At 38.6% G+C, this 23,938-nt stretch overlaps 1 protein-coding gene across 1 annotated transcript in view; it reads right to left on the bottom strand.

Annotated features, from left to right (window-relative positions):
• LOC124167252 (apolipophorins-like) overlaps nt 1–23,938 on the bottom strand; it is a 190,002-nt gene that overhangs the window by 50,980 nt on the left and 115,084 nt on the right. Inside the window, exons 33-41 of the mRNA XM_046545138.1 lie at nt 23,159–23,351; nt 13,517–13,746; nt 13,053–13,229; nt 11,879–12,031; nt 10,936–11,101; nt 10,338–10,522; nt 9,273–9,493; nt 6,565–6,670; nt 5,121–5,313 (exon numbers count right to left, since the gene is read on the bottom strand). Coding sequence (XP_046401094.1) covers nt 5,121–5,313; nt 6,565–6,670; nt 9,273–9,493; nt 10,338–10,522; nt 10,936–11,101; nt 11,879–12,031; nt 13,053–13,229; nt 13,517–13,746; nt 23,159–23,351 — 1,624 coding nt within the window. The remainder of the gene's footprint in view (nt 1–5,120; nt 5,314–6,564; nt 6,671–9,272; nt 9,494–10,337; nt 10,523–10,935; nt 11,102–11,878; nt 12,032–13,052; nt 13,230–13,516; nt 13,747–23,158; nt 23,352–23,938) is intronic.

Here is a 23,938-nt window from a genome sequence, read left to right as displayed (position 1 = left end):
TGTTGCCTATCAGTCAGGAAAGGCAGAGAAAGAAGCGCACATAACAAAACATAATCGGATTCAAAGAAACTTGAAAAATTATTTCCCATTTATCGATCCTGAAGCATCTAGAATGAGACGCTTTCTCACCTGAAGAATTAGGTATTAGATTTGGCCAATGTCGAAATGATTTTTTTGCATTGTAGCTCAGTGGAGAGCTGAATATTCGACGATCCGTCTGCAAATAAGGAGAATCCCCTCTCCTCCTATCCTTCCTGTTCCTTCCTTCCCTTCTCCCAACTGCTAGCGCTTCGTGCTTTCAAATAACCTTACGTGTCTATGGATGTCTTAAAACGAATCGAACCGCGCAGTTAACGCACGGTGCCGTTGGCGGCCGCCATGGTCACCACGGCGTCCATTTCAATCCGGTCCGGCGGCGCGCCGTGTACGGCGCGCCGTACACGGCGCGGCGCGAAATACAGGCAGTGCTACATTGAGGCCGCTTTCTGACGAAACGACTTTTCGCCGGCCGCCGCTCACGTCACGACGCCGTGAAATTCAGGCCGCTTTCAGACGAGACGACTCTGCCACGCTGTGGGCCGTGCCGTGAACGGCGGCCCGGTCCCAGCCAGCGGCCGTGTTTAAGTCAACGAAATAGTTACATTAGACCCATACTCAAGGTATTCCTGCAACAAGTTATCCAATAACGCAGTCTAATGCGCCGCGATGAGTCGCCTGAATTACTGCTCGGCATTGACGCGTATCGGGCGTGTGAGCTTGTATTTCCGCTCCTCCGCGGCCACGCTAAATTTCTTTCCGCGCATTATTAATTCATAATATCTAATTCTTCAGGTAAGAAAGAGGCAGTGATAAATTTAACGGCAAATTCTGGCGGATAAATCACCACAGTGCGCGATACTACGCGGATGCGCGAAACTAAACGAACCTATTGACCTTGGAATCGTAATGAGATAGAGCAAATGAACGTCGGCAGCGTTAAACAATGAAGGCTTATGTTTTAATAGATTACGACTCATTACATATGATTTTTTCGCTAATCCACCTAAAATCGCAATTACGCGAAATTTCGTTTTAAATAACCGATTTCGCGTTATTTCGTGTTATTTCGCGTTATTTCGCGAAATCGCGGCTCGCGAAATTCACGGACCTCTACCAATAGGTTACAGCGCTGGGCAGTAATATTGCAAGCCTATGATTATGAAATACAGTGAAACCTCGATTTATCGTTTTTCAGGGGGATGGATGAAAAAAACGATGAATGCGGGAAAACGATCAATGCGGGACTGTTTGTCCGGGTTGCCTATGTCCCAGGAAACGCTGGATTTTTGCGAATAATGACATTCATTAATGGATTCAAAAAAGATTTTAGCTGATTACAGGAATATTATTCCTTTATCGAAACACTTAGGTCATATTGTTGATTCGGATTATATCTCTTTCAAATATCCAGAAGGAACACGCCGACTTGCTAAAAAAATGTTTCACTCCACTCAGAATTTTCACTGCTATTATGCATTTCCGTTCGACGTAAAAATTCTTATCCATCAAATGCCATTTCAAGTACACGTATTTACGAGAGAAATGTGCGTGTTATGCCTCAAACAACTGATTTCGCCGTCGCAGTGATTGGTTATGAGATGGATCAAGAAGGCCAAAAATAGTTTATTATTTGAAATGTTCCTTTCTTGCAATTAAATTTTTAATGTGATTGAGGCAATGTGGTGTTAATCATCAGCGGCACGCCCACCTGATCCTCGGCTTCATCCCACTTCTTGTTTTCACCAGGGATCTCGCTCTAACCCCACCGCTGCTGTCATGTACTAGCGGACATACTGAGGCGTGCTGTAATATTCACGCACTTCTAGCCCGGATTCTTTTCTTTGTCTTCAATTATTTTCAGTCTATCTTTTAAAGTTCTCACTTGTGTCTTCGGAAGGGCCATGGTCCAAAGACGAATAAGAATAAAACTAATAAAAATGAAACCGGACTCTATTGAACCCACACGGAAAACACTCGCCGGTTTTAAGTCAACCCACCCTGGAAAGTACGGAACCACTAGTACGAGGTGAAGTTTGGCACTAATGCTATCGCGTACGGCATAAGCAGAGCTTACTGCAGGGGGTGAAGCATGACCATAAGACTGCGCAAATTTTTTATCCTATAGAGAAGGCAACTTACCCACTCATTTCTAACAATAAGTAGCGTAGCTCTAGATGAGCTAATGAATTCAGATTGCTAATAGGGAGAAACAAAATATCCTGAGGTGACATCACTTCGTTAGCACCTCAGACAGGTGAGACTTGTAGCATAACTCGTAAATTGTAACCAGACGCCCTGTTTTCGAAAAAAAATCCGCATCAACTGCCGTGAAGCTCACTATAAATTGCGAGGATATCGATATTCGCCAGAAATCACCATCGTATTATTCCAACTATTTCCTAGCTTAAAAAACGTTAGAAATACGTCGTGTTTGGTATCATTCTTTACTGAATTACGTGCACATCACTAATATCTCAATCTAATAAAAGTATTATACCAATAGCCGAAATTCATTTTTAGACAACTTTTGGGCTAATCGGTGATTCATGCAGCAGTTGAACTCCAGAGGTTGGGATCTTTGAAGCGAGTCAGCTAAAAAAAAGTCAGCGGTCGAGAAAGGGGGAAGCAAGGTTTCTTTTGTTCTCGAGTAACTTGATATTTTCCTTCGAAGCTAAGGTCTTCGTAATACGATCCCTGCTCGAGCAGGGACCTTTTTTTTATTTCGGAGAAGAGGAAAGCTTCAGACGGGGAGAGGCGAGTGCTGAATGGAGGGGGATACCGGATCTTGGGAAATGCCATAATGTGACTATCCCACGGCACTCAGCTTCTCCCTATCCCATTTCAATCTCCTGGGGAAGATTCAAACTTAGTGTCTGTCGTTATTAGCCATAAACAACACTTTGTAAACACTTCGTCTTATTTTTGTCAAACGATGGATACGGGAAAATTATTCGACGCGACCGTGATCTTCAGACGATCAATGCGGGAAAAGATACTTCAGGGAACGCTAGATGCGGCAAAAAATTACATTGTCTTTATGGAACTTAATTTGGGACCAGGAGCGGTGAACGATGAATGCGGGAAAACGATCAATGTGGGAACGATAAATCGGGGTTCCACTGTACAGTTTATCAAAGCAGAGCAAAATTTAGTTGCAGATGGATTATCTAGGTTACCCGTGGAGCAGGAGTCAAATATTACAGAGGAAATTTCCTATTCGCAGGTAGGAGAAAGTGAATTTCTTCCTGTTATCTTAAAGGTAATTATACCTTTGAGGTAACACTTTAATTAATTAGCAAAGCTTCTCGGGTGGATAAATGTGTAAGTAAGGTAATTTATTTTTGCTTGTTTGGCTGGCCAAGTGAGGTGGATGAGGAGTTGAAGCCATATTTTGATAGGCGATATGAGTTGACAGTGGAACAAGGTTGTTTGATGTGGGGAAATAGAGTCAAAGTGCCAGAAGGGTTAAAACTGAAAATGTTGTCAGAGTTATTCAGGGCACTTGGGAATGGTAAAATCAAAATCATTGGCAAGGTCATACGTGTGGTGGCCAAAGTTGGATCAGGACATTGAAAAGATGGTAAAGTCTTGTGAGTCCTGCTTATCAAATAAGCCAACACCAAACAGGGTACCATTAAAGAGTTGGGACTGGCCAGAGAAACCATGGCAAAGACTACATTTAGATCTGGTAGGACCCTTTGTGGGGAAGATGTTTGTGGCTTTAATTGATAGCCACAAAAAGTGGCCAGAGGTAAAGGAGTTAAGTACTAGTTCAGGAGAGGAGATCATTTCTCACCTAAGAAATGCATTTTCTGTCTTTGGACTCCCGTAGCAGATTGTTACCGACAATGGCCCCCAGTTCACTGGTGGAGAATTTGCAAAATTCTGTGAAATGAATTGTATTAGGCATATATTTTCTCCACCATATCATCCAGCAATCAATGGGGCTGCTGAAAATATGGTAAAGATTTTCAAGAACAAACTGAAAACCCTACTGCACTCAGGAGTTCCCTTGCATGTTGCCTTGCCCAGATTCCTTTTTGACTATAGACTGGCACATCACTCTACCACGGGGGAAGCTCCAAGCAAACTGATGTTTGGAAGACTCCCTCGTTCTCGGCCTGCGGTAGTGAAGCCAAATACGAGAGAGGTCGTTACAAACCAACAAAGGGCTCAAGGAGGAGCTCAGGGGGGTTCTTTTGGGCGAGTGTTTAGAAGTGGTCAAGAGGTGATGGTGAAAGTTTACCCATATGGTATAGGGAAGTGGGTGAAGGGAGTGGTGAAAGAGGTTCTTGGTACAAGGAACTACAAAATTTTGACTGATGATGGGAATCTCATTCACAGGCATATTAATCAAATCCAAGGCAGGGAGACAAGGGTGACAATGAGGGAGAGGCCAAGTTGTGAGGAGATTGAAGATGTAGCTGATGCTCCAGAAATAGCTCCCAGAAGCGAAGAGGTTAGCATTTCAGAAGAGGGATCGGTGCAATCTGTGTGGGGATGGGAGTCTCAAAATAGTGTCTGGGGACCGAGGCTGCCCAAAGTGGGAGGTAATGTGAATGACCAGAGTGTGACGGGAAACAGTGTCCCTCAAAGGAGGTACCCTCTTAGAGAGAGGAAAAGAAGGGAGTGTTTGGATTTGTGAAGTTTTTTTTTCTTCATCTTTGTAATGTTCAATTTATTAACATGAAGTATGTCTCCTTTTGGTTTTTCTTCTCTCTCCAATATAGAGTTTTATTTTTTTTGTGATGTTGCAAAATTGCAATCAATTTTTTTTAGGGAGGGGGATGATGTGATATATTGTCATTGTTATTGTTTGTAACCTGTTAGATATAATTTAGTTTGTTATTTGTTTTGGCACCAAACAATAAATGGGACGCTACGCTCTAGCGTCACTTGCACAGCAACCATCGTAGGGTCAAGTCATTACAGTGACAAATAACACCATTAAATCAAATTTGTCAAAGGTTGATGAAATTTGAAAGTTAGTTAAAAAATACAGAATAGCTACCAAACAAACAAACTTCTTCTGCCAAACAAACTAGAAATGGACAGCATGATATAATGTTGAGAATACTTACCTTGTATGAACTGAACTATAACCTTTCCAACAGCTTTGAATTCACCAGAGAATTGTTGCATATATCCAAATACTTTTTCAAGAGCTTCCACCAGATAGTGACTGAATTTCTCAAAACCTTCACAAACAGCAGCAACCACTTTTCCCACTGATTCACGTACAGCTGGAGCCATTTCGTCATAGATAGAAAGAACCTGGGAGAAAAGATCAATCAGAATCATTAGATTTCCTGTTTTTTATGGTGATAGAGTTTTGAAGGGACATGGTAAGATTTTTCTCAAAGAAAATTGAGCAAAATTTATGTATCCTAACATGTATCATGCAGTCGAACAAATGTTTCTCTTTTAATTTTTCATACAAAAGGCCACAAGAATATGATGTCATTAGACTTCAATGTGGAGAGATATGGCATCACAAATAAATATTGAGCTTCTATTCTCATCTGAAGGTATTCTCAACTAAGTGACCCATCCAACACTACTTCCAATATTCTTTAAAATGGAGAGTTACACTGAAAAGTAAATCATCCTTCTCACAAGAAGCTACAATGCAGTGAGCATATAGAATCCAGTGCAGAAAGACTTAACAATGCAGCAAGCATACAGAATCCAATGCAGAAAGACTCAATCCATGAACTGAATAAAATGCAAAGGAAGATTGTGCAGTTTGTCAAAAACTTCTACAGGCATACAGACAGGGTTACCCAGATGTTAAGCGAATTAGGCTGGGAGCCGCTGAAGACTTAAAGCAAACGTTGGAAGGTTGCAAGCTAGGCTTAGATTGCTTGAAAAATTGAGAATATATATCTCTAACAGTGACACGGAGAACATAATATTAGATACCCACTATATTTCCAAGTCTGACAGAAGTGATAAATTAAGAGAAATATTTAGCCGAACCAATGGCTATGGGAATTCGTTCTTCCCCCACAATATAAAGGATTTTAATATATGCTGATCGTAATTTTGCATTTCCTTTTTAAGTGTAAACGGCTGGTGTTCCAACATCCCCTGCCACACGTGACAACTTGCGGGGTAGGACGTAGATGAATTTGCAAGGGTTTTGACACTAATTTCCACCAAGAATGATTAATGCATCACCACAATTCTGTATTGTTTCTATTGAAAAATAATTTGTCATAGCGATGTCTGAGAAACTGTAGCTATTATGTCACAAATACATTAGCTCTCTTTAAATCATCCATCAGAAGAAATGATACCATTATTATGTTTTTCATCTATAAGTATTACTTTCAAATCACAAAATCAATCAGTTAACAATTTTACAAGATATAAAATGCTCATATCCATTACTTCATGATTTACTGTTAACAAAGTACATAAATCATCACCTAATAAAGGGAATGAGTATATATTTTTAGAAAAGGAGTTTATACTTTCATATGTAACTTCTACAATCTTAAGAGTAAAATGGAAAATATTTACCTTCAGCCAATTCTGACGCCACACCTTCTCAAATTCCTCATTCATGTGACGAAGTTTTTCAATAGTTTGAGCAAATGCTGCTTGCAGAGCATGGACAGCTTTCTTCCTATAAACGAAAACTTCATTTCAGAACACTAAAAAATCACTTGTGCAAAGTAAATATTGCCATGAAATTATAGAGGATATACCAGAACTGATAAAGTAAAAATAAAAACTTTAATTATTGTAAGCTCAAAGACAGAACCAAATTTGTAAATACCTAATTATACTAAGCTTCTGTAAGATTTGATTTCAAAAGATACCTCAAACAATGTAAATGGCAATTGATAGAGAAATACAAAGGTGCATTTCAATTAAATGTTATGTAAATTAGATGTTTACACACATAATAGCAGAACATAGAACAGATTAACCCTTTTGCTGCTGCTCAATCTCCGAAAACCTACCTCTCACATGCGGCAAAAGTGCTAAGCGCATGGTAGAGGGGAAGAAAAGGTACGTTCACAGCAGCCTGCCATGCGAATGTACCAGGTACATTTACAGCAGTGAAAGGGTTATATGACAAGAAAATTTAATGCATCATTAGCTTAAGACAACATGCAATCGTTAGTTAAAATATAAAATCTATCACTGCACAGGCCAATTTTAGCAATGATCAATACATTAGATGACAAAGGTCTCTAATTTTCATTAGTTTAATAGATACAGTGGAACCTCAAACTGTCAATTTTCTGGGGGATGGATGAAAAAAACGATGAATGCGGGAAAACGATCGATTGGGGAAGTTTGTCCGGGTTGCGTATGTCCCAGGAAACGCTGGATATTTGCGAATTATGACATTCATTAATGGATTAAAAAAAGATTTTAGCTTATTACAGGAATATTATTACTTTATCGAAACACTTAGGTCATATTGTTGATTCGGATTTTATCTATTTCAAATATCCTAAAGGAACAAGCCGCCTTGCTAAAAAATGCTTGCACTCCACTCAAAATTTTCACTGCTATTATGCATTTCTGTCTGATGTAAAAATTGTCACCCATCAAATTCCATTTCAAGTACACGTATTTACGAGAGAAATGTGCATGTTATGCCTCAAACAACTGATTTCGTCGTCGCAGTGATTGGTTTTAGGATGGATCATGAAGGCCAAAAACAGTTTAATGTTCCTTTCTAACAATTAAATTTTTAATATGATTGAGGCAATGTGGCGTTAATCTTCAGCGGCACGCCCACCTGATCCTCGGCTTCATCCCACTTCTTGTTTTCACCAGGGATCTTGCTCTACCCCACCCCTGCCGTCATGTGCTACCGGATACCGAGGCGTTCTGTAATATTCACGCACTTCTAGCCCGGATTCTTTTCTTTGTCATCAATTATTTTCCGTCCATCTTTTAAAGTTCTCACTTGTGTCTTCGGAAGGGCCATGGTCCGAAGACGAATAAGAATAAAACTAATAAAAATGAAACCGGACTCTACTGAACCCACACGGAAAACACTCGCCGGTTTTAAGTCAACCCACCCTGGAAAGTACGGAACCACTCATGCGAGGTGAAGTTCGGCACTAATGCTATCGCGTACGGCATAGGCAGAGCTTACTGCAGAGGGTGAAGCATGACCATATGACTTCACAATAAAATTTTTTATCCCATAGAGAAGGCAACTTACCCTCTCATTTCTAACAATAAGTAGCGTAGCTCAAGGTGAGCAGATGAATTCAGATTGCTAGTAGAGAGAAACAAAATATCCTAAGAAGACATCGCTTCGTTAGCAACTCAGACAAGGGAGACTTGCAGCATAACTCGTAAATTGTAACCAGACGCACTGTTTTCGAAAAAAAAATCGCATCAACTGCCGTGAAGCTCAATATCAATTGCGAAGATATCGATATTCGCCAGAAATCACCATCGTATTATTCCAACTATTTCCTTGCTTAAAAAACGTTAGAAATACGTCGTGTTTGGTATCATTCTTTACTGAATTACGTGCACATCACTAATATCTCAATCTAATAAAAGTATTATACCAATAGCCGAAATTCATTTTTAGACAACTTTTGGGCTAATTGGTGATTCATGCAGCAGTTGACCTCCAGAAGTGGGGATCTTTGAAGCGAGTCGGCTAAAATAAAGTCAGCGGCCGAGAAAGGGGGAGGCGTGAAAAAGGTTTCTTTTGTTCTATAGTAACTTGATATTTTCTTTCGAAGCTAAGGTCATCGTAATACGATCCCTGCTCGAGCTAGGACCTTTTTTTTATTTCGGAGAAGAGGAAAGCTTCAACCAGGGGGAGGCGAGTGCGGAGTGAATGGAGGAGGATACCGGATCTTGGGAAATGCGCTAATGTAACTATCCCATGGCACTCTGCTTCTCCCTATCGCATTTCAATCTCCTGGGGAAGATACAAACTTAGTGTCTGTCGTTATTACCCATAAATAACACGTTGTAGACACTTCGTCTCATTTCTACCAAACGATGAATGCGGGAAAATTATTCGACGGGACCGCGATCTTCAAACGATCAATGTGGGAAAATGATACTTTGGGGAACGATGGATGAGGGAAAAAATTACATTGTCTTTATGGAACTTAATTTGGGACCAGGAGCGGCAAATGATGAACGCGGGAAAACGATGAATGCGGGAATGATAAATCGGGGTTCCACTGTATACGAAAAGCTGTAAATTTAGGAAAGTTCTCATATCCACTTACAAAGCCACTACAACTTCATGAACATATTCATCATTTAGGATTTCATCTTTCATTTCAATCAATTGCTTCTGGTATGACTCCAACAGAGGTTTAACATTAGGGGAAGCTTTCTTCAGAAGTTCAAGGAAATGCTTCCCGTCAGCCTGGAGCCTTTGCCTCATCTCATCTGCCATTTTCTCAGCTTTCTCGCGCATAAATTTGTAGTCATTCATCACATCAGACTGTCAAAAGGATAAGGAAATCATATTTAAGATACAATAAAATTAACTCACATGACTGTACCCTATTCACAGTAACATATCCTACATCATAATTAAAGACAACCTCTATTCAAATCAACACCAAAATTAAACATACTATTTCATAAATATATATGTATGTATCAATATTTCAACCATGCACTTCGTAAAACCTCAATTAAGATAAATCCTGATATTTTAGTTCCAAAAGATTACACAAGAGGTTTATATTATCCATCCCAATGAAGTGGAAATCCCAGACAGACAATAAAAGAGACAATAAATTCATGAACTCTGTATGTAGCACCCATTCTATTTAAAAACTGATTCATTTGAAAAGGGGACGGGCAGGAAAGCGAGAGGACTGCAGCATAAAATCAGAAGGTTCTGATTTTGAGATCCAGTCAAGCCACAATTTACCCTTGGATTTTTTACTCATTCAATCTTCCTCCTCAGTATTGCCCAATAAATACTCTTTTGTGTGTATCCCTTACTTTTCACTTCTCTTAAATTGTCCGTATTCATTCACTTCATTGCATTTTATGAATGTTTTTTTTTTTTTTAATATGAGCATTTTATGAATTTTTAGTGAGTCGTAGGCCAATAAATGATACCTCGTGAAAAACAATTAGTATGTAAAACAATGGAATTGACACAATGACCATGACCAAAACATCCATTATTTCCTACAGTTGGATAAGGCTCAGCCAACATTATAATGGATAGTCTCCTACTCGGATGCTCTACTGTACTTTCAAAAATCCCATGAACACTTGAAACAATGCTAAACAGATTATGAGCAGAACTTTAAGAATATTTTACTCACCACATATTGTTTCACATGGTCTTGCTCCCAAGTGTGCTTGACATCAAAGAAGTTTTCCTTATTGAGGTTCACAAACAAGTGGGCCAACACCTCCTTCTGTCCTCCTTTCAATCTATCAGCATGAACTTCAAATGCCTTGTCCCAGACTAGAGTGCCATGAGCTTCAATCTGATCATCTGGTGATCCTGATGAGAGAAAGAGAGTAACTTTTTACAATTTTCGAACAGCTGCAAGAGCATTACAAATAATTTTTTCAAAGGTATGACATTAAAATAAATATCAAAGTTTTATACCTAACTCCATCAACTAAATGTGTCATTTGGGGATGGATTCAAGCTGAATCTCCCCCAATCTCATGTGATGGATAGGAGGTACCAGCAAATATCGCATAATATTTTTTCCCCACAAGAAAGGGCAAAATTGTTAGAAGTTTGTAAGTCTTTCAATGAAAAATTTTCTCACATTGATTGAAGTTTACGTTCATAATTTCACGAAGACAGGACGGGATATTGAAAAATTTCCTCGCATAATTGAGGAAAAATGTATAAAGTCTATCATAATTTTCTACCATGAATTCATTACCATAATATGTACTTACCCTTCTCGTGTGAGGAGTATTTGAATGAATCGACACCACTGAACTCATACGTATCAACGTGAGTGTGTTTACCGAGAACACCGATTTCACTGACTAAAACCTGCTTAGCTTCTGAAATATCCGCCTTCAAATCAGCCTTCAGAACTTCATGAGAGTCTGCCTTGACCTAAGAGAAAATTTAAACAAAAATTTTACTTAGTTTGATAGAAAAGTACAATAAACCATTCAAATCTAGCAATCACAAGATAATGAATCAAAAGAAATAATAGAATATATTAATTAAGACTAGACTATTTATCATTTACTATTAAATGATTTGCAAGCCAAACATGGCTGAACTGTTATTTCCACAAATTGATTCAATGGCAAGTTATATTTAATACTGATTATGACCCTTGCTCTTCGTGAGGCTTATACTGCCAAATGGAGAAGGTGCAGAGAAAAGCTATAATTATGTGTTAGGAAACCACAAAAAACAGACAGCGTTACAGATATGCTCAGAGTATTGGGATGGGAGAGTTTAAAGGAGAGGAGGAAAAGAAACATACTATATGGGATGTTTACAATAGTGAGTGAGGAAAAAGCATGGGATCCTTAAGATAAAGTGCCAGTCACAAAGGACAAACGTAAAGCAGTTTTTCTTCTTGACCAGGACCTACCAGTAAAAATATTTTAGCCCTTCCCAAAAAAGTTACGTAGGTATTTTTAAAAGTCAGTAAAAGAAGTAGGTTTCAAGGGTTTTTTTTACAATATTTTCAATTGTTTTCATAGTATGTTCATGTTACCAACAGGCCACATGGCCAACTTGTAGCAATTTAATAATAATAATTATTATCATGTAACATAGTATGTATAGCTGACCATTCATCCACATTTCTAAGCTGATTACCTTTCCCCATTCTTCGAAGAAAAAATTGTATTCTCACAACATTCATGGACTTACCAAAAGGAACAGAGATTTGGGATTCACCCGGAAAACAGCTCCAGTGTCTCGGTGCTCATTATTGTGGTTGACGTATGTGAAAAATGAACCCAATCCAAGAGAACGCTCAGCATAAAATCCATAAGTCACCCATTCAGCATCAATTTTTTGGCCCTAAAACAATCAAAATGGGGGAAAAATATTAGTTATGGGGGAAATTCAACAAAAAAAACCTCAGCAATTTACATTATACAGCGCAAAACCTAAATTCATTAGCTGCACTGAGATATCCAATAATTTTTCCAAGAGGAATAATGCCAAATTAAAATGCAGTACTCAGGGGCCATCTGGGGTGATTGGGGCCCCTTAATTAGGGTTCAAATTAGGGCCCTCCTAGCCTGGGGTTCTCCCCCAGAAAATTTTGGGAAATTGCATGCTCGGAAATGGATTCTTACCCTATTCTGGATCTTGAAAACTAGAGGAAAGTTAATAAAAAATAGCAATTTTGCAATATAATATACTATGAATTGCGAGAATTTCACAGCTTGTAAAATTTAATAATGCATATATTATGATTTTATTATATTTTACATGAATTGTTCCTCTGACACTTCACTGAAATCTAAAAAACCTCTACAATAACTTTTTGTACAACCCTTTCGCAAAAGCATCAGGTAATTTTTTATTTATTTATTATGATTTTATTTCAATTATTTATCATATAATACTTGTATACCGAGTATGTTGTAAATAAAGCAAGTAATGAAAAAATAGAATTTTATAATTGCAAAAAGAACTTTGGTTCATGTAATCTGAACTTTTTCTATAACACCTTTCATATTTGCTTGATGATAAGCGCAAGCATTGTGGGGGCCTCCTAAGCCCTCACAATGCTTGGAGCCCTCGGCAATAGCCGACCTGGCCAGATCGCTCCAGGCAGTACTGTAGCAAGAAAATCGAACTTTGAAATTGCTAAGGTTACCGATTGGTAATTCAAACAAAAATAGGTATTCTCACAACCATTTGTAGGCCAGGAAAACTCTGACATACCCTATGGAAGGTTAAGTATAAAAGTATGTAATCATACCACAAAATATTTAATTTTCCTCCCCACCGCTAATTATACATATTTACAGAGATCAGAAAATTTTCTCAGGATGTTTCGTACGACAAAGCATAAAATTTATAAGCTAACCTTGCTCTTGAAATCCACCATAGCAGTCAGGTTGCCACCATTTTCTTGCATCACCTTGTCCAGCTTTGCGGAAACAACAACCTTTTGATCTTCCTCAGCAAAGACATCAAACTCCAGCTTAGAATCAAACTCAATGTTGGTGGCTGAACACTCCAACTCTCCACGGATAGCCAAATCCTGCAAATGATCGCATATTTCTATGTAGTTCAATGTGAAAAAAACATGAAATTCATTACACATAATTCCACTCAGTCTGACATTATCACAGATTCATTTTCTAGGTTATCATACTCAATGCAGGATATGGTTTCTAAACTTCTCCCAAATACAGGTCCAACTCTTATCTTTTTATGAAAGAAATGAGCCCAAATTCTAGCCAAAATTGAATTCAAAATAAACTGCATGCAATGGGATACGAGAGTTAATTGAAATACAAGTATCAGTTACAAAAGAAATGCACTTACCCTTCCCAGAGAAGGATGGCTCAGCTTAGCTTCAGTCTTGATGGCTAATTCAGGAACCTTCACTTTGGCTAGAACGACAAAAGATCCTGATGTTTTCAGTTCTGGGTGGCGTTCTTTGTCCAGCCAGACAGAGACTCCACTATGAATATGAGCGTACTCGCCCACATTTGGTTTAGCCTCAAAGGTAGCAACAACAGTCAATGTCCTCTTGGGAAGTACTAGAACAGCCCCTGAAAGATTCATGTTACCAACACCACTCAGCTTTTTAAATCAACAATATCGGGTTTTTTATATTTGTCTAAAAAACCAATGACCATCCCAAGTCATCACCAAAATTATTTCATGAATTATATCACTATTTATGTTATTTATATAATTTTTTTCTGAAAGATATCAAATACAGTGGAACCCCGATTTATCATTCCCGCATTCATCGTTCGCCGCTCCTGGTCCCAAATTAATTTCCATAAAGAAAATGTAATTTTTTCCCGCATCTATCGTTCCCCTAAGTATCGTTTTCCCGCATTGAGCGTTCAAAGATCGCGGTCCCGTCGTATAATTTTCCCGCATCCATCGTTAGACATAAATAAGACGAAGCGTTTACAACGTGTTGTTTATGGCTAACACCTTGAGTGCGGCATGACGTGATATCACGTCATGGTGCGCTATCCCCTGGTGCTGATGACGTGATATCACGTCATGTGTACCCCGAGGGTTTCGGCCCTCCGTAAGGGCTCGGTTCAGTTCTATTATGACATTTTGCCCCCCTAAATTGCTCAGCAGGGATCTAGCAGCGCATTTGTGAACGCCGTTTCAAGCAACCTTTCCTGGGAGGATCGGGAGAATTTTTTTCTTTTATCTTAAGGTAAGCCAATTTCCATTCATTTACCCCCCTGTATTTTATGCTATTATTTTTATTTCTTTTTATTAATACGTGAATATGACAAATTTTATTTGAGTTTTATATTACAAATGATAAGTATTTACTATCTGGAACTTAATTATGCGTGTTTATTAATTTTTTATTCTGTTTTAATAATGTTTAGCGAGAGTATAGATATTTTTTCCATCCTTCCTTTTTTTTCTTCTTGCGAGCCTAGTATTTTTCGAACCGTTATTGTCTGATGTTAATACATTTTATTCAATCAATACATTAAGTACTGTGATTCGTTAAACTTTAATGTAAATTTGAAAATGCCATTACATTTTTTTTATGCAACGTAACATATCTCTAACCAATGCACCCTTCCTTTGTTTGTCAGTGCAACTCCTGAGCAGGGAGGGGATCGACATGAGGCAATGTTACGAGAGTGAAGGAAGTTATTTACGGAAAAAGTGTAAGTTATTTATAATATTTATTGTTGATATATGTATATTATGCACCTATAAACATTCTTATTATAATTGCAAATAACTGTTTGCACATTATCCCATGGATTGGCGAAGATGTGCTAAGGAGTTGCTTTATAAAAATGCTTTTATTTTCTCGATAACTGTGAAATCAATGGCTTATGGGTGCTTTCAATTCTTTGTCTCGCCATTGTGAATATTTAGTTCCTAAACATAGTTTTACATTAGTAAAGCTGTTTGTAGCATTTCAGCTTTGGCCAATTTCACCGAGAGTGTTTACTTTGATCCTGTTATTTATCGGAATTTTTACAAAAAAATACATTGTATTTATTCCAGATGGTACAGAAGCGAGGAGTAAAACGGAAAATTTTTCATGCTGGCCGGTAGTCGATGCCGCCTGAAAGAGGTGAAATTCTATATTCATCAGCTTTTGCAGATGATCAGCAGTCTTCGACCTTCCATCAGGACCTGCAGCCATCGACGTCGAGGGAGGAAACCTCCGCAAGGGCACAAACATTTCCTTCTTAACTCTCTGCCTTCTCTAGAAGGGGGAGCTCCAGGAAGAGAGCGGGATCAGGTATTCTCTGAGGACTCCGAGCTAGAAATTAGAGAGGAGGAGGGTGGGGAGGAGGTTGAACCCTCACAGTCAGGTACTCCGTTGCCTCCTTCTACGCTAGATCCCTTTATGTCAATCACTAGCCCATCCCCTTTGTCCTATTCTTTCCGGAACCCTCAAGCAATACCGTCAGTCCTTCTCCATCCGAACGTCCTTCGCGGTGGACCCGTAGTTCAGTGACCCCTCAAAATATCACTTTCATAGAAAACCCAGCTCTCAGCACTCCACCCCCTTCCAACGACCCAAGTGTTTTTGCGTCTCTTCCCAGACACCCTCTTTCGTATACAGACATACTTTCTCATAATCTTCGAAAGAATAGGTTAGGAATTGGAAACAATTGACCTATGAAGAGTTTTACCTTCATAGGCCTAATATTTCACAAGGTAAGTATTCCTATAACCAATATATCTGACTAATGGAGCATTGCTATCTTGTTTGACCTGCTTTGCTTTCGAAAATACATGAGTCGTGATTGATTCTTTAGCATTCTTCAAGCCCAACATTTTTCACCGAACACCGGCCCAAACGATTCAGAGCCTGAGTAATTCCTCTTAAAAAATTCGTCCCTTTTAGATTCATTTCACTTCTCCATTGATTCCCTAATAATTCCTTCCCGAGAGCTATGCACGCTTTTTCATTTATCGTGAACCCGCCGGAAATATTTCCCTCATAAATTCCGTCTTTCTGTCATTAGATCCTTTATTCTTCCATCCTACATTCCTTATCCCAAGCCACTTTTACCATCAATATCTCAATCTCACTTCCTTGAACTCATCCAAGAGGAAGGTGGCAGAAAGAAGAATCCATGGTGCAAGTATTGCACTATTGTGGTGCAAGCACTCTTGGGCGTAGGAAAGAGACTGCAGATATCTACATTGGCTGCTAGGTCTCCTCTACTCTGTCCCGAGCTTTTTTTTTCTTTCATAAGAAGGCATAAATAGTATTATATATTTTTGTATCATATATTGCAATAGCATTATAGGTTAAATATATTGTTATAAAATTTGTGAGAGAGGTATTTCCTTCATTGGTAAAACATACATGACTGTACGTAGTTGTATATAATATATATTTTTAAAATGGTCATCATTTCGATTGTATTGAATTTGTTTTGGGTAAATAAAATATTTTTTTCATGTCATGTGCTCCTTTTTTCAATAGACTAGGGCTCTTACATAAATAAGAAGTAACTAGAGATTTCCAAGCAAGATGGAATTAATCTTTCCCTCGTGTAATTAGAAAGAAAACGTATCGTTGCTTTCGGTAATCGGGTAAGTAATAAGGGGCATAGATGCTGCAAATCTACTCCTAGCAATACGTATTATTGAATGATTTACTCGAATTGATATTATTATGCACCAAATGAAAAAATATTATTGCGGTAAAAATTTACATCATTTTCAGATTTTCACAGAATATTCGCAGTAAGAACCGCGATACGTGGCCTAAATGAAGATTACTTGTAAGATGATTGCTTGCAAATACTATTAGTTCCAGTTTTTATGCATTAATTTCTAACTCGGTAACATCATATTGCAAAAATATGTTATTGGCTTGAGTTCAGAAGATAGTAATGAGGAAGTTATGGGTTGATTATTTCTGTTTCCACATCCATTTTTATTTCGGCAACGGAGTCAATACCCCAATGACCCTAAAAGGACACGTATCAGCAAAATCTTTCCCCATACCTTCCCCATCTTTATGATGTGCCGATGGCACTTCCAAAAAGGTAATTCCTAGTTCTCACAAGTGGACCGAGTAAATCTTACTATCACCCCTCGCTTCATCTCCGTACCCCCTCCAACCTTAGAACAGCCGGCAGGAGTGGTGCACGTCAAGAAACACCCTAATACACCGTCGGAAAATAATCTCGAAAGCAGAGTGCCACCCATCTTAAGCACCTGCAGTAAAGGGAATACATAATGGTATGTGAAAACAATTTTTGTTAAATATCTAATGCTTACGGGTGGTCGTATGGGAAGAAAGGAATTGCAGCTGAAAACATGAAACGAGTGAAGGAATTTGTGACGAGAATAGTGGCTTCAGAAGAAAATGTAGAAATTATTCAATATTATCGAACGCTACCCCGATACTTAGGATTACTAGTACAAGGAATACGCCGAAATATCTTGCGCAGAATTACCATCACAATCAAACAGCTGTTCACGGCGATTCCTTGTACTTATAACTTGCATTACATCCATCTAAGCCAAAAATTTCCGTATGGCAGTGGCAAAATACCAATAGCGATACCAGTAGAACATAACAAATTCATTTTCCTCGCATTTTTCTGGATACATATCGCAGAAAAAAAAATTGAAAGAAAACGGTGGCGCGGGGAAAAAGCCGATAGTATGCAACCCGCATTACGTTTATATCCCGCTGTGCGGGTGACGTGATATCACGTCATAAATAAAAAAAATCATAGCTAACAAATTAGGGCCAAGAAAATTTTTTCATAATTTTTCCCAGCTCTTTTGGCACCCATGCATGCGTTTTGCATTAAAAAATGACAGCCGCACCGGGGGTCGATTTTGAGTTTTACATGGTCAGCATAGAAAGTGCTAATAACGAGAGACATTAAGTTTGAATCTTCCCCAGGAGATTGAAATAGGATAGGGAGAAGCTGAGTGCCTTGGGTTACATTATCGCATTTTCCAAGATCCGGTATCCCCCTACATTCAGCACTAGCCTCTCCCCGTCTGAAGCTTTGCTCTTCTCCGAAATAAAAAAAAGGTCCCTGCTCGAGCAGGGATCGTATTACGAAGACCTTAGCTTCGAAGGAAAATATCAAGTTACTCGAGAACAAAAGAAACCTTGCTTCCCCCTTTCTCGACCGCTGACTTTTTTTTAGCTGACTCGCTTCAAAGATCCCAACCTCTGGAGTTCAACTGCTGCTTGAATCACCGATTAGCCCAAAAGTTGTCTAAAAATGAATTTCGGCTATTGGTATAATACTTTTATTAGATTGAGATATTAGTGATGTGCACGTATTCAAAAACCAATGATACCAAACACGACGTATTTCTAACGTTATTTAACCATTTTAAGCAAGGAAATAGTTGGAATAATACGATGTTGATTTCTGGCGAATATCAATATCCTCGCAGCTGATAATGAGCTTCACGGCAGTTGATGCGGATTTTTTTCGAAAACAGGGCGTCTGGTTACAATTGACGAGTTACGCTACAAGTCTCACTTGCCTGAGGTGCTAACGAAGCGATGTCATCTCAGGATATTTTGTTTCTCCCTACTAGCAATCTGAATTCATCTGCTCATCTAGAGCTACGCGACTTGTTGTTAGAAATGAGTGGGTAAGTTGCCTTCTCTGTAGGATAAAAAATTTGCGCAGTCTTATGGTCATGCTTCACCCCCTGCAGTAAGCTCTGCTTACGCCGTACGCGATAGCATTAGTGCCAAACTTCACCTCGTACGAGTGGTTCCATACTTTCCAGGGTGGGTTGACTTAAAACCTGCGAGTGTTTTCCGTGTGGGTTCTATAGAGTCCGGTTTCATTTTTATTAGTTTTATTCTTATTCGTCTTTGGACCATGGCCCTTCCGAAGACACAAGTGAGAACTTTAAAAGATAGACTGAAAATAATTGAAGACGAAGAAAAGAATCCAGGCTAGAAATGCGTGAATATTACAGCACGCCTCAGTATGTCTGCTAGTACATGACGGCAGGGGTAGGGGTAGAGCGAGATCCCTGGTGAAAACAAGAAGTGGGATGAAGGCGAGGATCAGTTGGGCGTGCCGCTGACGATTAATGCCACATTGCCTCAATCATATTAAAAATTTAATTGCAAGAAAGGAACATTTCAATTAATAAACTATTTTTGGCCTTCTTGATCCATCTCATAACCAATCACTACGACGGCGAAATCGGTTGTTTGAGGCATAACACGAACATTTCTCTCGTAAATACGTGTACTTGAAATGGCATTTGATGGAAAAGAATTTTTACATTGGACAGAAATGCATAATAGCAGTGAAAATTCCGAGTGGAGTGAAACATTTTTTAGCAAGGCGGCGTGTTCCTTCAGGATATTTGAAAGAGATATAATCCGAATCAACAATATGACCTAAGTGTTTCAATAAAGGAATAATATTCCTGTAATCAGCTAAAATCTTTTTTAAATCCATTAATGAATGTCATAATAGGGTGGTTTCCTATTATTTTTTTATTGCCTTAATCGAAAGATTATTACGAATTTAAGTATACCGGGACTAGCCACGGTGATAACTTTTACGGGAGTCACCCGCAATGCACAATTGTGCGAAAAATCCACAGGGAAAAAATCATTCGCCTTGACCGGGATTCGAACCCGGATCCCTCGATTTCCGGCCGAGTGCTTTAGCCAGTTAAGCTACCGAGGCGTCATTCTTCCCTATGGAAATTTGTGGACTATACCGGACAAGGTGGTACTCCTGGAGTACGTATCTCACGCTTTTAGATTTTTAAATGATAATATCTATTTTTCGCGATTAAATGAAAAGTGAAAATGTTCAAGCGCGCGAAAACGCGACGCGTTAGTAGGAATGATGGGAAATCTCTCCGTACGTCGTATTTCTGGTTCCCCCTCCGCCCGGTGAGGTGACCTTGAGGCGAGGCTTAGCGCTGATACGTCGCAGGCTGCCAGCGGGTAGCCTAGTGCCCTGCCGCCTGGTAGCGCTTGGCTTAAATAAGGATTATTAATACCTTATCAAATGAAGAAAACTTTCCGACCTTAGCCAGTTTTAATAAGTGATTATTAAGACATGTTTCCCTGAGCTCTGCGCCTCATGCATGCATTGGTAACCTCAGACGATGTATAACTCCTATCTTCTCCTATAGAAACTAGGTCCCTGTGACGTCACGTGGAGTGGCATCGCATGGGCGCCAATCTGGCCCTTTTCAAATGAGGATAAAAATGGACCATTGCCATTCGTCTACACCGGCATTTATAAAACGAAATAATTTGTATATTATGAATACACTAATGGTGGGTAACGAATCGCAATTATTGCCTTTTGTTTTCTTTGATGAAGGAAACTACCATATTCGCAAAAATCCAGCATTTCCTGGGACATAGGCAACCCGGACAAACATTCCCACATTCATCGTTTTTTTCATCCATCCCCCTGAAAAACGATAAATCGAGGTTCCACTGTAGAACAGAAATATGGCAGTGTCAAATTAATTACGGTTAAATATACACAGAAACAAAAAAAGAAATACATAACTATTTTAATCATTCAATGATGTAGCCATACGGAAAATAAAATACATATGCATTATATTTCACCGAATTAAATGTCATTGAATAGGTTCACATTAAAAATGGGCATATCAATGATAAATTAGCCATAACTATACAATTAATTAGGAACCTATAAAGTAGATGGTATGTCTATAAAAAATCAGACAAGAAAAATCTCTTTAGAAAAGAATAGAGAACACTTACAGAAGTCCACAACATTTATTTTGGTGAACAATATTGCCTTTCATTTCCAGTCAATCAATATTCAGGCAACATTTTGTCTCCAGCTATGCACATTTTTTTATATTCAGCAGGTAATACATCTGCTACTTTAAAACTTTACCAAAGAGACTAAACATGATTGCTGATGCTGGCAACCATCACCTGAATTTCACATGCCTCTCCTCTTTTTCTTACTTCCACTTCCTCATCCATATTACCTTATTCCCTGATCAGTACACTGGGATAAATATATGACTTCTGAGAGATTTTGCTCTTTAAAAAAAACTCAAAGTCATGAATGAATTAGAACTACAACATTCTTGTTTCCTGCAAGCCAAACACAGCCAGCTAAGTCATTGTAAAATTGGTGGATACAATTAATGAATTTCAAAATTTTTCATTTTGAAAACTTGAAAATTTTACATTCAATGATAATTATCCCCGCAGCTAAATATTTCATCACTATAATTTACACTAAAAAATAATACTTAGTTCAGATATCTCCGAAATAGAGCTGAAAGTTTAAACATTTTTGATGTTGCTTAGAAGCAACGTTGGGTTATAAAGGGTTAAGGACTTCAATTCCCTATGCATCCTATTTCTGTGGTATTAATAGTGCATAATATGCATTACTTTAATTTTTTTAAACATGAATTTTTAACTATTGAGAGTTTTTCATGGAAAGAGTAGCTATGACTGCCAAAGAATTTTGAATACGATACAATGAATGATAAGACAGGGCAGTGGCGGCGCGTGCGTATACGCATGTTAGCAAGTGCACACCCAAAGATGAATAAATTATAAAAGAAAACTATTCCTTTGCAAAGCGAAGGATAAAAGTACACTCTGCATATGCAAGAAACATGAGCCTCCGAATGCTACAGCTATCTCCTTTTCGAATTCACCGCTCTACAAGTGTGCGATCCCGTGGCATCATGCCGGGCGCATTTTCGGTCTGTGCGATCGCTTGAGGGAGCTCTGGCGGGACGAGGTAAGCGGGGGGGTATGTGCTGTTCAAAGGGGCGATGGGAGCAGACTCAAAACCATGCGAATGCACACGCGCATGTTTTTGGTGACTGACTAGCAGGTAGTGTAGTGGTGTAGCCGCCACCTACACTACCTGCGCTCAGGATCCTAGTCCGTCTACAGAGCCATCTGTATAGCCGTTTTCTACACTACTTCCTCATAGGGTGTAAGGAAAAGAGAATGAATTTCAACTATCGTCACTTGTAAAGGTGTGTTGAGAATAATTATTTTCATACATGCTAATATTATTTCTGTTCATGCAATTTTAAGGGTAGAGTGTACCAGTGATATGTTTTGCTTGCTATGTATTCTATTACAACGAAATATGATGCTCATGGATTAGGATTAACATAATATAATTAAATCATCCTATATCTGCTCTAATGCACACCCTAGATAAATTACCACCAGCCGCCACTGCGACAGGGGCACCATTTCCCAAACCAAAGGACAGCAATTACAACTCGGCTGTCAAACTTTGTCCTTCCCAGTCTGCTTTCAGTTCACCTAATAGGATGTAAAGGGAAATTACAGCGCACACTTAACAAGGGGACCCCTTCCTCTGTCTGCATTTAAGCCTTGAGACTGTAGAAACTTATTATTTTTTCCAAGGACTCTCATGCTGTAAAAAATATGTTCCTAAAAATGTGAAACTATCACTCAGCCTCACATACTGAATCTTTTAAGTAGTGCATGCTCTAATTTCCACAAACCATGCTTACCCGTTAGCGCCCAAAGTTTTTTTAAATTCACACATATTTCACTTTTAAAATATATGATGCATATATTTATACATGAACTTAACACAAAGAACACAATTCAAACTGACTGAATAAAGAGGAAAACTTCTACTAAGTCTGTGCACCAAAATGTTTGCTAAAATTCACATATTTAATGCATTGCCGGAGTATTGGCTCAGCACTGCACTGGGTGCCATATGGCACCTGTGGGTGTTGACGGGTTAATAAAATTAATTAGTGACAAAATAATATCTGTTTAGTTAAAAATTGAAATAAAAAATTTAAGCCTAATTGATAATGACCACCAGATGAGGAAAATCAAACTGAAATAATTCTGAGCTAAAAATCACAGGAATCATCAATTTATGAGAGTTATGTCCTTCAGTTACACTATCCAGGAAATAAACCAATTACTCCCTTAAGTATATCTTAAAGAATATCACTTACTTTCAAAGTGATTGTCTCCCTCCTTTTCCAAGCGAGCATGGACTTTGTTTGTAGGGCCTCCTTCACGAGTAACTGAGAGATCAACAACACGCTTGTTCTGTGGGTATTCCACACGTGAATGAACAGAGAATTTGTGCTCAGGAGAAGCGACAAGAGTGACATCAGTCTCCATGACATAAAGAGCTTTGAGGTTCTAAATAAAAAGAATAACACTTGTCATTTACCATGGAAAAACTAGGATCAACAAGACAAAATAAAGAAATTTTATATATATGTACATATACAATCCGTAAGAGAGATTTTCAATGTATTGCTATGGTATTTATTTTACGATGTTTCACAAATTATGTTTCATCATGGAACAGATCTCATAAAAATGTGATATTTACAAGTAGTAATTTAATTACACCATTGTTCAAAGTCTAATTTAATTGCACATCCATGGGGAATATCACAGAATGTACAAAACTAAAGCTTCTATAGATGTGCCACCAATTCATACTTTCTTAGGTCAACAGTTATAATTACACTTCACAAACTCTCATCCTCAATTTTATTGAAACAATGGTGATTGAATGAGGCACAATTGAAAATGTCTACCTCAGTTTTTTAAGTGAATTTCCACGAGCATTAAAATATGCATAGCATTAGAGTATGATCAGTACGTTATAATATGATAAATTTTGATAAGTATTTTAACAAAATTTAACAAACAAATTTATTATTATGCCAGCCTCGGTGGCGGCGGGGTAAAGTCCTCGCTTGCCAAACCGAAGGTCG

The sequence above is a fragment of the Ischnura elegans genome, chromosome 10, assembly GCF_921293095.1.
Source record: "Ischnura elegans chromosome 10, ioIscEleg1.1, whole genome shotgun sequence".
In the NCBI taxonomy this organism is placed as follows: domain Eukaryota; kingdom Metazoa; phylum Arthropoda; class Insecta; order Odonata; family Coenagrionidae; genus Ischnura; species Ischnura elegans.
Note: the sequence above shows the minus strand (reverse complement) of the source record. Positions and strands in the feature narration are given on the sequence as shown.